Source organism: Scatophagus argus, chromosome 21 (assembly GCF_020382885.2).
Source record: "Scatophagus argus isolate fScaArg1 chromosome 21, fScaArg1.pri, whole genome shotgun sequence".
Taxonomy (NCBI): Eukaryota; Metazoa; Chordata; class Actinopteri; family Scatophagidae; genus Scatophagus; species Scatophagus argus.
The window spans coordinates 5,545,692-5,559,760 of record NC_058513.1 but is presented as its reverse complement, the minus strand read 5'-3'; the positions used below and the strand labels follow the sequence as shown (position 1 = coordinate 5,559,760).

General features: G+C 39.7%; 1 protein-coding gene across 1 annotated transcript; it reads right to left on the bottom strand.

Moving 5' to 3' along the window:
• Positions 1-5,784: 5,784 nt before the first annotated feature.
• lrrc18b (leucine rich repeat containing 18b) lies at positions 5,785-10,228 on the bottom strand. Its single transcript, XM_046378159.1, has 3 exons — positions 9,075-10,228; positions 8,329-8,590; positions 5,785-7,326 (listed from the first exon to the last, which is right to left on the bottom strand). Exons 2-3 carry the CDS (start codon positions 8,584-8,586, stop codon positions 6,898-6,900), a joined length of 687 nt encoding a protein of 228 aa, XP_046234115.1. The 5' UTR covers positions 8,587-8,590; positions 9,075-10,228; the 3' UTR covers positions 5,785-6,897.
• Positions 10,229-14,069: the final 3,841 nt, after the last annotated feature.

Below are 14,069 nucleotides of genomic sequence, written 5' to 3'. Positions count from 1 at the left end.
AATTACCTAACTTTACTATTTTTGTATTTGTCACTTTTCGTTGTCTAAAAACGATGCTGTCTTCAATTCTAAGTCAGACGTGGGAAACTCCCAGCTCGTACAGCAGGTCATAATTACATCCTCTGGGCATTCCAGTGGCAAAACTCAGAAAAACCAGGGGAGAAAAAAATACTGTTCCTCCTCTATCAGACAATGTCATGTTGCCTTGAGATACAGTGGCCTGTAACTGGCACAAGAAAGTGTGTAGGAGTGTGACAAAAGACAAGAGGAAACATGTCACCATGTATCCATTTGGCTGCAGTTTTAGTCTTTTGACAAAATGCATTTTAGTGACATTTCAGTAATATCACTCTAGTCAGCAAAATTTAAGTCTCATTTTTGTTGTTCGTTTTTAACCTTCATATCCTCTGAGCATTCCAAGGCTACAGCAGCTGTCGTCTTTTGCTGTGTACTAGCGGGAAATTCTGTGCTTGTTTATAGCAGAATGCAAAAGTGCAATCACATGTGTTATTTTCTGCAATAACAGACTGAGTTTTCACAGTGAATCCAGTTGTCATGCCCAAACTTTGGCTGTTTGAACAGAACCACCCACTCACTGCCGGGCTTATTTGTTAGTGCAACTGCAAAGCAGCCTGGTTATTCACTAAAATACTTTTTAGTATGAAGGTTTAGCTTGGGACAAGCAGCTAAAATATTTGATAACATTAATATTTAATATCTGATGATATTTGGTGGAATTCAAACATACATATTGAGGCTTGGTTGGTTGACAACCCATATCAATTCACAACCTTAATAATTTAGTTATTATTAGCATACCTTATATATACCATCTGCTGTCAAGAGCTGTTTCTTTTCATTTTCCCTATTTCATGTTTTAAATAAAATCCCCCTCTCTGTCTTCCCTGGAAGGCAGCATCAGACCTGTCATTGCTGTTAGCAGCTGTGCTACAGCAGCCAGGCGTCCCTCCTCCTCCAGTGTACAGAGGATAATAGCCTAAAGTACTGCACTGCAATTGAATCAGAGCTGGCCTCACGTCAACCACAGCTGCTCTTATTACAGAGCAAAGAGGGAGAGAGACACAGAAGGGGTGGATGAATGTGTGTATGTGTGTTTGTATCCCTTCAAACAACATACATGCACATGTACACACAAACCAACAAGGATTTAAAATTAAGCAACAAATAGAAAAATAAAGATCTACTGTGCACACACATGCACCAAAAATGGAGGCAAAATGAGGCTGAAAGAAAGAGGGACACACGCATATGCAAGAAAACCAAAAGGAAACAAAGCACAGGAGGGGTGACACAAATACACAAACACACCAAAATACCAGAATGGACAGCAATAAAAATCCCTCAGTGCCAGTGTTTGGTTTCAAGACCGAGGTTGGGTGAAAGCGATGTGACCACACCATACTGGGTGTGGCTCTGGATGTTTTTTCCCTCTGGATGGGATATCATCAAAATTATCCTCCTTTTGTTGAGTTCTCACAGAATGGGATATTGAACCAAAAGAAGAAGAGACAGGAAGGTGATTGGGGGGTTGGGGGGGTTGGGGGCGGACTCAGAGGATAGGATGTTTCAAGCCACAAAGCCAGATGAGTGGCAGAGCTGCAAACCACCAGAACAATGCTCAACCATACCTTTCCTGTTTTTGTTTAGTCATAACCACTGGGCTGCTCTCTGTGGGCACTTCACTGGCACCATGACTGGTACATACAATCCTCTGTGATAATTTCATGTGTGCTTAACTCTCAGACTGTTCTCCATCTCTTGATCTGAATGATAGAGTTAGTATCAGACCAAGCCCCAAAGTCAAGTTTAGTACATGTGAAGGCTGGTATGAATGCTATCAGTCACACCCTAGTTTGCAGCCAAAACAACCAAACTGAGAATGCTTGAAAAGATGTACCTCAGTCCACATTTATGATAACTGAAATGTCATTTCAGCAAGCTAAACTACCAAAATTCAATTCAATTCAATTTATTTATATAGCACCAAGTCACAACAAAAGTCATCTCATGACACTTTCCAATTAGAGTAGGTCTAGACCTCTTTGATTTCATTTTTAGTACAGAGAGACCCATCAGAGAAAGAAATATGACAGTCAATGCTTTTTCTTTAAGTCAGTCTCTTTCCACAATACATTTCTGTAACTTTCACATTAAAAGATTTGTTGAGAAGAAAACAAAGGTTTCTCTCCACTGAAATGCTAGAGGGCTTTTCATTTAAAATGTAGGCGGGAAGTGTCTTGTATTAATAAGACACTGCATTAACTTTCATAGGGCAGAATGAGTAAATCAAAATGAGACTTCGTATTTAAGTATTGAAGTATGCAACATAACATTATGCAACATAACCTGCACCAACTTGGTACTAGTTTGAACTGTCTTTCGTGAATTGCATCAGAGCAGTTTAGTGGCACTGCATGCGCAACTCGCATACCTCCATCAAGGCCAATACCATCTGCAAGGGCGTCCACTATCTCTCTGGAATCTGGATTAGTGTTGCAAGTTCATTTGAATCGGCATGTATGAATAATCATCCACCCGACACCTGGATTATTTTCTTCCATTTAGAGACCTGAGGGGAGGGAGAATTTTTCGCATTAATCACTCCACCACACCCAAATTTTTCCGAAGGAAGGTGGAAGGGGAAGCAAACCGGTGACCCTCCGATCACAAGCCGCTTCTCCAACCTCTAGGCCACGGCTGCCCCCATTATGCAGGACAGAAACTACTACCGCAAATTACAAAGGAAACAGAATTAAACCTTTAGCTTCTGAAATAAATGTTTTTAGACAGCTCTGTTGGAGCTCAGGATTTATCAGGAGGACAAACTAACAAGCTGGACAGAAAACTTCATGATGGAGGCAATTGAAAGTGGTATAAGAAAGTGAAATGCAAACAGCATAGTAGAACATAATAAGATAATAATCTTAAAATATTTTCTAAATATTAAAAGTAAGGCTATTGCTGCAGCAGGCCATGCCTTTAATACAAGAATGACCCCACACAAAGACACACATACACACACACACACACACACACACACACAATGCAACCATTGATGTTTCTCTAATTAATAATTGTTTATCCTTCCCCTGTTGCCGAGGTCACATAATGTCACCGAGAATGAACCATGCTCAGTAAGCTAACAAGTCCTTAGGATCCACATTGCTTAGAAAACCTTGTGAAATATTGATACTACCATTAAAATTTCATACTAGGAGGGATGGGCTGTACTGAAACAGACCAGTGGGTGGCTGCTGAAGGTGTGACTGTTGACTTTGCATTACTTATTGATTGCCACTGGCTGACTGCAATTGGCCTCATCGGAGGCCGTATAGCTCTACCTCTCAAAGTAATTATATTAAAATTTGAATTTCTTTCCATAGGACATTTTATGTAAATAGAACTGGCAAACCAACAAACCAGACAGAAAACTAGCTGATTTAGGCAATGGGACAACATATAGTTTTAGTTAATTCAATTTTTTTCTCTCCTCTTGATCAACACAAGGCCTGCACATCTCATTATTTAATCAACTTACTACAGCTCATACATTCAAATTTATACAATTGTTCTCCATATATTTTCCTAAAATGTAATATAGTGTAATATTGTAACCTGTCCTATAGTCACCTGTCCCACTTGGTGTAACAAAACAGTAAGAGGAAAAATGAAGTAGAAAGCTTTTGTTGTACTTACACTAAAATCTTAATGCCTCTGTTACGTTTTAATTGCTCTACTAATATGCAAAACATTGAAGTAATAACATTGGTCACAGTGAATTGCAGATTTTCCTCATTACTCGCTATTAAGTAAAAGTCCAGCTCTCATCCCACATCCTTTAATTAGAAGCTCATTAAGTGAGACGTGTGACTGACTGAAGAAACACACAACAGACAAGTGTTCTCCCATGAGGTCAGTCTGTCTTCATGTCAGTCTCTCTCTCTCTCCCTCTCTTTCTCTTCCTAAAACCCCTCTCTGGCCCCATTACCCTCACTCACCACGCTGTCACTGACAATTAGCACAGGGACATGACTTCATCCACTAATGGTTATGAGAGGAGCTGACAGGACAGCAGACAGTGGTGTATGCAATATGGATGGAAACCTTCTGCCTGTCTGATTGTGTGTCTGTCTGAATTTTCTTAGTCGGTTCTTTTGCCAGGTTAGAGTTTCATATAAGCATTTTTTGGAAGATGAGCTGGTCTGAAGACTGTTGTTTGTAAACCTGGGTCTCATTCGCAGGTTGTCAAATTTCCACCAACCACCACCAAAACTTAAAATAAGAAAATACAGGCAGAAGGCGTGGTCTCTGCAGATACAGATGTGACCTCACACTTCCAGTGTGGTTAAGGGATGTTTGAGAGGGATAGAAGGAAGAGTCTATACATTCTGTTTTATAGGAAGTTTCTGAATGTAATGACTTTACAGTAAGATTCTTCTGACTAGTTTATGCAGCAGGTCTGTAAAGAGACAAAGTCATTATGTCAAATCCTGGCAAGCTTTTAGCCACTAGTAATAGTAATACCAGTAAGTTTTTAAAGTGTGTGATGGTGATTGCACAGAAATAAGCCCCAGTCATGACTATATAGGAATTTCTTCCTGCCCCTACCTGTTAGTCGTTATTTTCAACATGTAGTCAATTTGCATTCTTGACTTAATAATGTCTTACAGTCAGTTATTTCTTTAAGAGCTCTTTGTGACACCAAAGAACATAAATACACACATCAGGAGCATTAAAATGCTACCTTAGTTGGTTGGGAACCATTGAACAAACTACATGTGTAAAAACACACTTAAACAACAAAAGAAAGCAAAGATTTAACCTTTAGCTTATGGAAAGCCACATGATGGCTTTTAAAATTCCTGGTTTCATTTCCTGTAATGTCACAAAGTACATGTGCCCGCTATCTCAGCCAATAAAGAAGCCAGGGCCATGCATTCAAAATGAATTAGATTCTGCTTGTGGCCACATTGCTTTGCTCCTGCAGCAATTCTGTTTCATTCATTCTGCCTGCCTGTGTGCGTTTAGCTGATTGACGTACAAGAGAGACTGGGGGGGGGGGGGCGCGGATGGAACGACTGAGGAGAAAAGCCGGGAGAAAACAAAAAGACAGCACATGTGTATGTGTGAATTGATTTTCAATAGCAATGACAATGTGCAATGTGTGTGTGGAGTGTTGTCCAAAGAGCATTAGACTGTTCAGCTGGAACGAAGCTCCAGCTACAGCTACACACTAAACCAAGCAGTGTTCAATCAGAGAAATGAAATACCTAACAATAAATACGCAGATGTAAATACACTTTTTCTTTAACTGTGACAGACTAACCAGAAAATTGCATGAAATTGATGTTGTACAGCTAAAAGAGAACATATTGCTCATGGAAATCTGAGCAGAGTCACTATATAGATTTCTGCCTTGCATTTTACTGCAAAATTGCTCATTCTCACAATATGGCTGAGTCGATATCAGGCTGCTTGCCTCCTTAATGAGCCTATCTGCTGAGATCTTAATCCAGTCTACTCAGCACTCTTCAGCTCAATGATGAGGTAAAAACTGGGTGACAAGGGCCTGTAGGTAATTCACTGTTTTCAGATTGTATTGACTGTGTGGACATAGTGATGACAGTGGGAATGAGGTGTGAGACACAATAAGAATCTGGTGCACATAACAAAACGGTGAGGACTCATTTCAAGCCCAGTCACGCACAGCATAGACTGTTAAACCCGTGCAAACTGATTTTTGTTATGTCAAAAAAAAAAAAAAAATACACTGATGGGAAACAAAAACAGTAAATTTGTGGGCATCAAAACCAAGTCTTCTGTCATTAGTTTTATATGTGGGTGTGTATTTTGGCGTGTGCATGTGTCTTGGCGTATTAGAAGTTTCATTGTTTTATTTACTTTATTAGTGCTTATCAAATTATTAGTGTTTTGCCCACACCTTCCTCATTGTCACGCCACTAAACTATGAATACTAAGCCAGAATAACTGAAATGTTTACTTGCGCCTATCCTCATAAAGTCTTTACAGATATGGTAGTTTTATAGGATCATGATGATGATCATTTAGGATCATAATCAATAAATCATGCATACTCAAATATTAATACACTTCACGTCAGACTTTGAAGATAAGAGTTATCTAATTTCTTGCTTGTTAAATCATTCAGAAACAATGGCAGCAAGGTGCTGGCAGAAGTGTTGGTCCTCAGTGAGTCTTTGCTGCCCTCTAGGCCCAAGAGATAGTCAGCACAGTAGTCAGCACATGCAGTACAGTACATGCTGATTACAGTACATTTTACTCATGGATCACAAATATACAAATTTGAGAATTGTGTTCACGCTGTGTCCTACCATAAATAAGAAAATCACAAAAGTAAACTAGATTAAATTTCTGCGATCAAAACTGCTTGGATATTATGCTTGTTTATTTCAAACGGAAATTTTTAAAGGTAAATGTTATATAGTAAGCAAAAAGCTTAAGATGAATGAGCTGACCTGCTGATTAAAAATGTAGCTGAATTTAAGTTATAAACTGATGTGTTCACAAGCATCCATATTCCTGAAGTGTATTGGACCAAAACACAAACTCAATCCATACCAGCTCCATAAAAGTCAATTCAAACTATGCCAGTGCAACAGACACATCTAGTGGATGTTTAATTAGTCTCCTGACTGTGTTTTTAAAGCAGCAGCTGGTGCTGTGGTGCGAGTTAAAACCACTTTACACTGAAGGTGCAGTACACTATGAAATCATCTCATATGCTTGAGCGTTAACATGAGGTTAAAAACAATCCTTGTATGAATGTGTCTTTTAAAAGTGAGATCAGTTCCTACATCTCCCTGCCTTTCCGAATCACCATGTTGGGTATACGCACTAATTTGGGTTCCTTGCTCGTTCCTCCTTCAGCTTCTTCCTCTCAGCTTGGCACTTATTCAGGCAGTCCTCACACAGGAAGCTCTCCTTGACCAGGTAAAGTCTCTCCGTTATCATGACTGACTCCTGGCTGGGTGACTGCTCAGGAAAGATGGGGTTCCTGTCCATGTTGACCTTCTCTAGCTTGTCCAGCTTCGAAAGGCAGCCGGGGACGCGGGTGAATCGATTGTCGGAGAGGCCGATGTGGCGGAGCTCCTTCAGAGCGCCGATGGATGCGGGAAGAGCTTCCAGCTGGTTGAGGCCCAGGTTGAGCGTGTGGAGTTTCTTCAGCAGGCCGAGCTCGTTGGGGAGGCTTGTCAGACGGTTGTTGCATAGGTTCAAAACCAGCAGGTTCCGAAGACGACCGATAGTCACGGGGAGCTGCTCCAGCTGCAACAAAAACACTGTTCTGTAACACAATATGATGTCTTCCAACAGTTCACATGTTGTAGTTTCAAAACTCTTTCCTGGAATTTGTCACCTACTTCTTCATACAATCTTCATTCATTCTTGTTTCTTAAGTGTATTGCTTTGTGTAAAAATCACTTTTTTCAGACATCATGGCATCCAAACAGATGCTCATTCACTAAACTTTGAAACTCATGCAAAACTACACATCAGATACAGACATGGTCACACAACAAAGCTTGATTATCATCTGGGCAAGCCAGACAGCTACCCTCGGAGCAGCAGACCTCCTGGGGGCCCAAAGGTTCACCATGTGGGGTTTGTAGTAATGTGATAAATGGATTTGTGTTTATTGTTGATTGGGTACGCTGATGAAACCACAATGTAAATGTAAATCACAGGGGACTTAATTATTAGATAATTTAGGAGCCAGAATATGCTATAAAAGTACAACTGAGACACCTAAGACCTTCCTCAGGTTCCACAGCAGTCAGATAATACACAATGAAACATCTAAGACTCATCTAAGACTTGTTTTTTGTTTTTGTTCGACCAATTTAGTCTTGCATTTCTACAAGGTTTGGAGACACATGAGAGACAGAATTGAAACTGATGTAGTCAGAGATGCTAACTTTTAATCCTACACATGGGTCAGCCTCCAAAGAACTGGGGTCCACTTCCCACAATGCAACTCAACACCATCCTTGAACGTCATTCACACTTACAACCTCAGTGTAGGCTTTGGGTTATAAATTTGCTGACTCCACGTGCAAATCGATGTCACCTTGATGACATCTTGAAGGTTATTTTCTTAAACCTGGCAAAGAATGTATAAAACAGCTGGCTAAACAGTACTACAAGTGGAAAATAGGACAACTGAAATTACAGGGGCATGTATGTGAAAGTGTTTTGCTTGTTCTTGCTATGAAAAAGTCACTCTTTTGACAATCAGCCAGTTTACAAAGTCAGATAAACCATACTCACATAGTTGCTGTGCAGATCCAAAACACAGATGCTAATGAATTGGTCAGTAAAGTCTGGGAGCTTTCTTATCATGTTCCTGCTCAGATCCAGTTCATCTATTTCACCCAACTTCTGGATGCACTTTGGCACCGTGGAGATCTCCTTGAAGCTGAGGTCCAGGCAACGTCTACCATCCAGCATCAGTTGAACGCAGTTCTCAGCCATTTTCAAGGTGATTGTCTTAGTTTTAGTCTGTCTGGTTTTCTTTCCCTTGGCCATTGTGCTGCAGAGAGATCCAGGACAGGACAGTGACAGGCTCTGTAGTTAACAGTATTCAGTAATGCAGTGACAGAGGAGTTGACAGTGGAACTGGTCTGGAAAAGATTATGTTACCCAACACAGTCCAGCCAGCTGAAACAGTAGACAGAGCTGAGCCTTACCTTTCTCCTCAGATAAAATAACATTAACGCCATTGTTCCATGATCAAGTTAACTAACACTTTACACATGCAAAGTATATTTACAGTTTGTATCCACTATACAGTACTACACTACAATGCTGTGCTTATTTGGCAACAGGTACTGTAATACACTGCAGTAGTTTGTCCAGAAGACTGACTGTACTGAGTGCCACTGAACACACTGTGATCAAACTAAATCAGAACTAAATACAAACTGAGGAGGAAATGTGTGAGAATAAAGACAGTGGTTGGGTATTTTCAACATATTCTTGCAAACAAATTCATGCTCAAATATCTCTTTTCTTACCAGCATTAATGAGTCCGCTTCCTTACATGGAACACACCGGATACCAGGAAAGAGATCAAAAGGACAAAGACTGCAGACTAGTGCAGTTCGAGTGTCACCTGAGTATCTTTTTCTGCCTGAGAATTACACTCATCAAGCCATAAATGAAACCTAGTCAAACTGTTGAAGTTAGAAGGGGAACATGGCTGACATGTTCCACAGTGGCTGTCTGTAATTTTGCAGATCCTGGATTCACTAGGCCAGACATGAGATTTGTTTTCTTTTGTTCCCAAGCAACTGCTGTTTGCTCTCAGTAAACTTTCCGGCTGTGAACGGCTGTGCTTAGTTCTTTGGTGGAAGAAATTTTAAAAGATTATAGTAACTGTTTCTGTGGTCATTCAGTTTTAAATAAAAATCACACATTGAAGGTGTGTAGTGAGAAGAGCAAAATCATGCAGTGTATTTTGTATCCTGGTCATTTATTTGTTTTTATATCGCCACAAATACATATAACATACATATGAGTTCCACTGGAAAGTAAATATAACTCAGTATTATAAAACATGATTCAAGTATCCAGGATACTGACCTGCTTAACTATGCTGTGTTTGTCAGTCTGACCCTTTTCCCAAGCTGTGATATGATACAGCACTCACACAGCTGCATTGATCTCTCTCTCTCTCTCTCTCACTCACTCACACACACACACACACACACAGTCAGCAGCATGATGTATCACATACTGTAGTCACATCTCAGACATTACTCAGCTGTGACCTGTCTAAATTTAGCCTAATGCATTTCATATTTCACTTAATGTGAATAGCACACAGTACCTCCTTTCCGCCAGTAGTTGGCAGTGCGTCCATACAAATTGCAATATTATTTCACTCCACCTCGATATCAGTACAGATCCCAATTGCAGCAAGGTGAATGATCTGTGCAGTTTCTTAATCAATCAAACTGCATTTGAAATTGGATTTGTCAGCTCGGATGGACAAATGAATTCTAATGTCTGTTACCAGGCCATGATTATAGTCTGATAAGATCTTAACTGGGTTAGACTTTTATACTGACACCTTTCACTGACTGTTTCCCGGCTTACCAGGAAGATAAACTGATTCTTCAATTTAGTTTATTCCCATAGAGAAAAGATAATAAAAACTGAAATAAATTCATATTAATATAAATAAACGGAAATATTAGTCATTATTAACATAAACTTTGTAACTATTTTGCAGAGACCACAATCCTTATTTCTCAGGTTGTGCCGCAGATGGAGTCAAATGCATGAAACCACGTCTGCTCAGTTTGTCACCTTTTACAGTCAATGGAATTGAAAATAGAAAAGTCTGCAAGGCACTATGTTTATGTAAACCCCCAACATTACTTCATTAATTAAGAATACTAACCACATTTCTCACAATCAGTATTAGGTTAACTAATTATTCAAAACTGAGTGTAATTTCAGGTTTGCATGCACCACCAACCTGAAGTCAGGTCATTTATGGACCCACACAGAGAAGGGGATCTCGTGCAAACACACGCTTGAGTCCTAGCAGTAAATATAATAATCCCACAGAAAGACAAAAATCTGCTTAGGGGTCAGATTCCACTGTGCCTGTGAGAGCAAAAGCAGCCATGGCATCGTAGACTGTGGAAAAAGTAGCCGCAGAATGCCATACTTTCTGTAATTTTAAACTACAGGCAAACCCAACTACTTTTTACTTCCTTACGACATATTGTCCATATCTTCCACCCAGACCTGCCCCTTTGTTGCTGTTGGACTTTCTCTTTTGTTTATTTATTTTTAATTCTCCTGAAACAGCAGGCGACAGTACAATACGGTCTATGAGTCTGAGTCATTTCCCTCAGCAGTGTGAAATGCGGGTCAGGAGATATGTGGAGGAAATGGTGCTGACCTAATTGAGTGAAGTGGTGCACGCAGCAATTCAGATGACTTCTGATGATTAGAAACGTGAGCTCTGTAAGTGTGTGTGTGTGTGTGTGGGTGTGTGTGTACATCTAGTCATTTGTAACAGAGACGGGGAGAGAGAGAGAAAGAGGCCAAGAAACTAACAGACAAAGAAAGAAGGGGTGCTTAACGATAAGTGGCATTTTAATCGTACTGTATGTGCACTAACAGGCCACAGACCAGGCTTAGCTAGGGTAACCTACTGTAGCTAACAAGCTAAATAACAAATCCAAAGTTAGCCATGGTTAGCTATTATGGCTAACACAATAAAAATTACAGCTTTGAACAGTGACAGCTCTGAAATCATCGCACCCATAAAATGTTTACAGACAACAATTTAAAGACATGGATAAGTAGGTGTAGGAGCAAAATCAGTCATTCACTGTTGTCAAAGACCAGAACAACCCCAACATGGCTGCTTGGTGTCTATAGATTTGTTTGAGATGTGCCAGGCCTGTGCTACATGGAGGTGGCTGCCATTTTGGGGTCCAAGAGAGTTGCTCCACTGACTGCAATACTTCCAGCATGACATGAAACATGAAAGGTGTTTCATGTCATGGCTGGTTTACATGTTTGGTCTGCAAAGTCACATTTTAGGCCTATAGAAACTTTTCCTATTTTGTTAAATAGCAGAGATTTTGATTTGATTGGTCTGATTTTGCTTTTGCTAATTAATAGGAAGTGAGCCATGCCAAAATAACATCTGCACAGACATTTTGACATCTAATGAAAACTGGTGTCCTCTGCTGTCCTCTTCCTGCACACTAACTGACTATTGAATCACTCACTTTCATGATGATCACTGACTGCTATGTAACATTTAAAAGCTTACCATCTCATATACAGTATAATATATGAAGAACATAATTAAAACAATAGTTAGGGTAGAATGAATGCAAGCTGATGACATTTTCTTAGGTTGAGATCCGAGTATGTGATTGTGTGAGCGCTTCTGTGACTTCCTGTACGCACCGAATCTTGAACGAGCCTATTGTTAACCTCCAGAAAAGTGGACTAATGACAGGGATTCAAACATACAGTAGCAGATATAGCAGCAGATAAAAAATATCAAAACAACAATAAAAACTGACGTCATGTCCGTCACTATCCTCAGATTTCATTTACTAACATGCCAGCAAGGATTTCCTTTGTTTCCTTCGCTCATTCCCTTCCTTCCTGTCCTCTTTCACAGCTGTTCGACAGCATTTTGACACACTTTCCTGGTGCAGTTATGTTTATCATTACTGTCCACAAAGGGTTTGCTAAACACCTGAAATGCAGGTCAAATGGTCAAATGTATTTTCACTAATTACTACAAGCACTACAGCATTAGTCTTAAGTTAAATATTTGATCTGAAAACTAATTCAGACCTTAAAACATTCATGCCCTTTTTCACATAAAACACAACACAGCAAAAACATTTAAAGGATCGCATGGCACGCATGTGGGTGAATTGTCATCAAACACTTCTCTGTTTTGTTCTGGCGTCATGCTCTCACTTCCCTTTTAAAGTGCTTGCTAGGACAGTTTTTGATTAGCAGAGGGAAGCAGAAACTGCAGATGAAAGTAAAGTAAGCTTAGAGCGGCAGCATCACTTCCATGATCGCAGTGATTTAAGACTGAAGGAGTGGGCTTCTCCCAGGTGTGAATATATGGAATTACTGGATTGTGAACTGCAAAAGAAGATTAAAAATATGTCAGCCTTTGTGAGCCACAGAAAGTTTTAAAGGAACACATAAATGGTAGCAGAAGGATGTGGCTTCATCCCACTCAGCATCAGGCATATGGAATGAACCACCAGCACTGAATGAACACTCCAGAATTTGTCACAGAGACTTTGTGATTTGTTCTTTCCAGCATGCTTCTGCATATTTTGTCTTCTTTATGAACTGTTGTTCTTCTAATCCAAAACAAGAGAAAAGCTGCTTTTGGACAGAGATGAGTGCTAGCTAGTTGGACATGTTTAGGAAAGCTGGCATCGCGGGGGCAGAGGCACTCAGTGTTTATCTAAGCTGTGAATGGATGTGGTTTTCCTTTCCTATAACTATGTGACTGTTGTGTTGTCTTTGCTTCAGGGCTGCAAGTTCAAAGAGCTCTTTTCCTTTTTGTCAGTGTTTGTCCACGTTTCATTCAGGAAAGCTTAACATGGACTTGACATTATATTCACTGGGCTTTAGGGAAAGTGTTTTCGATGGGTGGGTCGGTAGGTGGTGTGGTATCACATGCAGTACATGTGATAAAAAGTAATGACTGAGTCAGGATTAGACACTCAGAAATGTCTTTGTTTCAAAGACTGAATTCTAAGACATATAGTGATCATTCATCATTGGTGCTCTTAACTGTTCCCATGAACTTGCCAGAGGAAATTCATTAAGCAAACTGTGTGAACGTGTAACTCAAAACACATTTCTATAAACTTGGATATAATTATTTACAACTACTGTCCATTTGTTTTATAGAATTGTGGTTCTTTTCCTTTTAAGTGTTTTATTTTACTACACCTTTGTTGTTGCTAAAATAGCAAAATGTCATTAAGCATTAAGCTGATATGAAAAGAATTAAATTCTTTTTTTTTAAAACTAGCGCTTTTTGTATTTGCTCATGAAAAAAAACCTCAGTGGAAATATTGCAAAAAGTTCTTATGCGTGGCGGAGGTGGAAACGTTAAGTATGTAAAACAAAAAAAAAAACGCAAGAAAGTACAAAGTACATATTTCCATCATGCTTTCTGTATCGTTTTTGATCTTTAGCGGTATGACCAGCATTCATTTAACTGCACCATCTTGTTGCATAATCCATCAATCATAGGAGCGGTTACACAGTGACACTGTCACAAAAGCTGTCTTTGCTTACAAGAACTCTAAATTAGCCTCAATGGAGGGTCTCACAGTGTGATCTGAGACCATTGATTTGGAATGACCATTTGTGGAATATCCCAAAGCACAGATGCCTTAAATCACTGCATAAATGGATGATTAGAGGTGTAAACAACAAATCACTTCGCTGATTCAAATTGTTTGGCTTTGTCCATAAAGATTCTT

Bases quoted from the DNA above. Each gene is read 5' to 3' on its own strand.
- lrrc18b (XM_046378159.1), bottom strand. From the start codon at position 8,586: ATGGCCAAGGGAAAGAAAACCAGACAGACTAAAACTAAGACAATCACC. The intron at 7,327-8,328 runs GTGAGTATGGTT...TTTTTGTTGCAG, and splicing joins TGGATCTGCACAGCAACTAT to CTGGAGCAGCTCCCCGTGAC.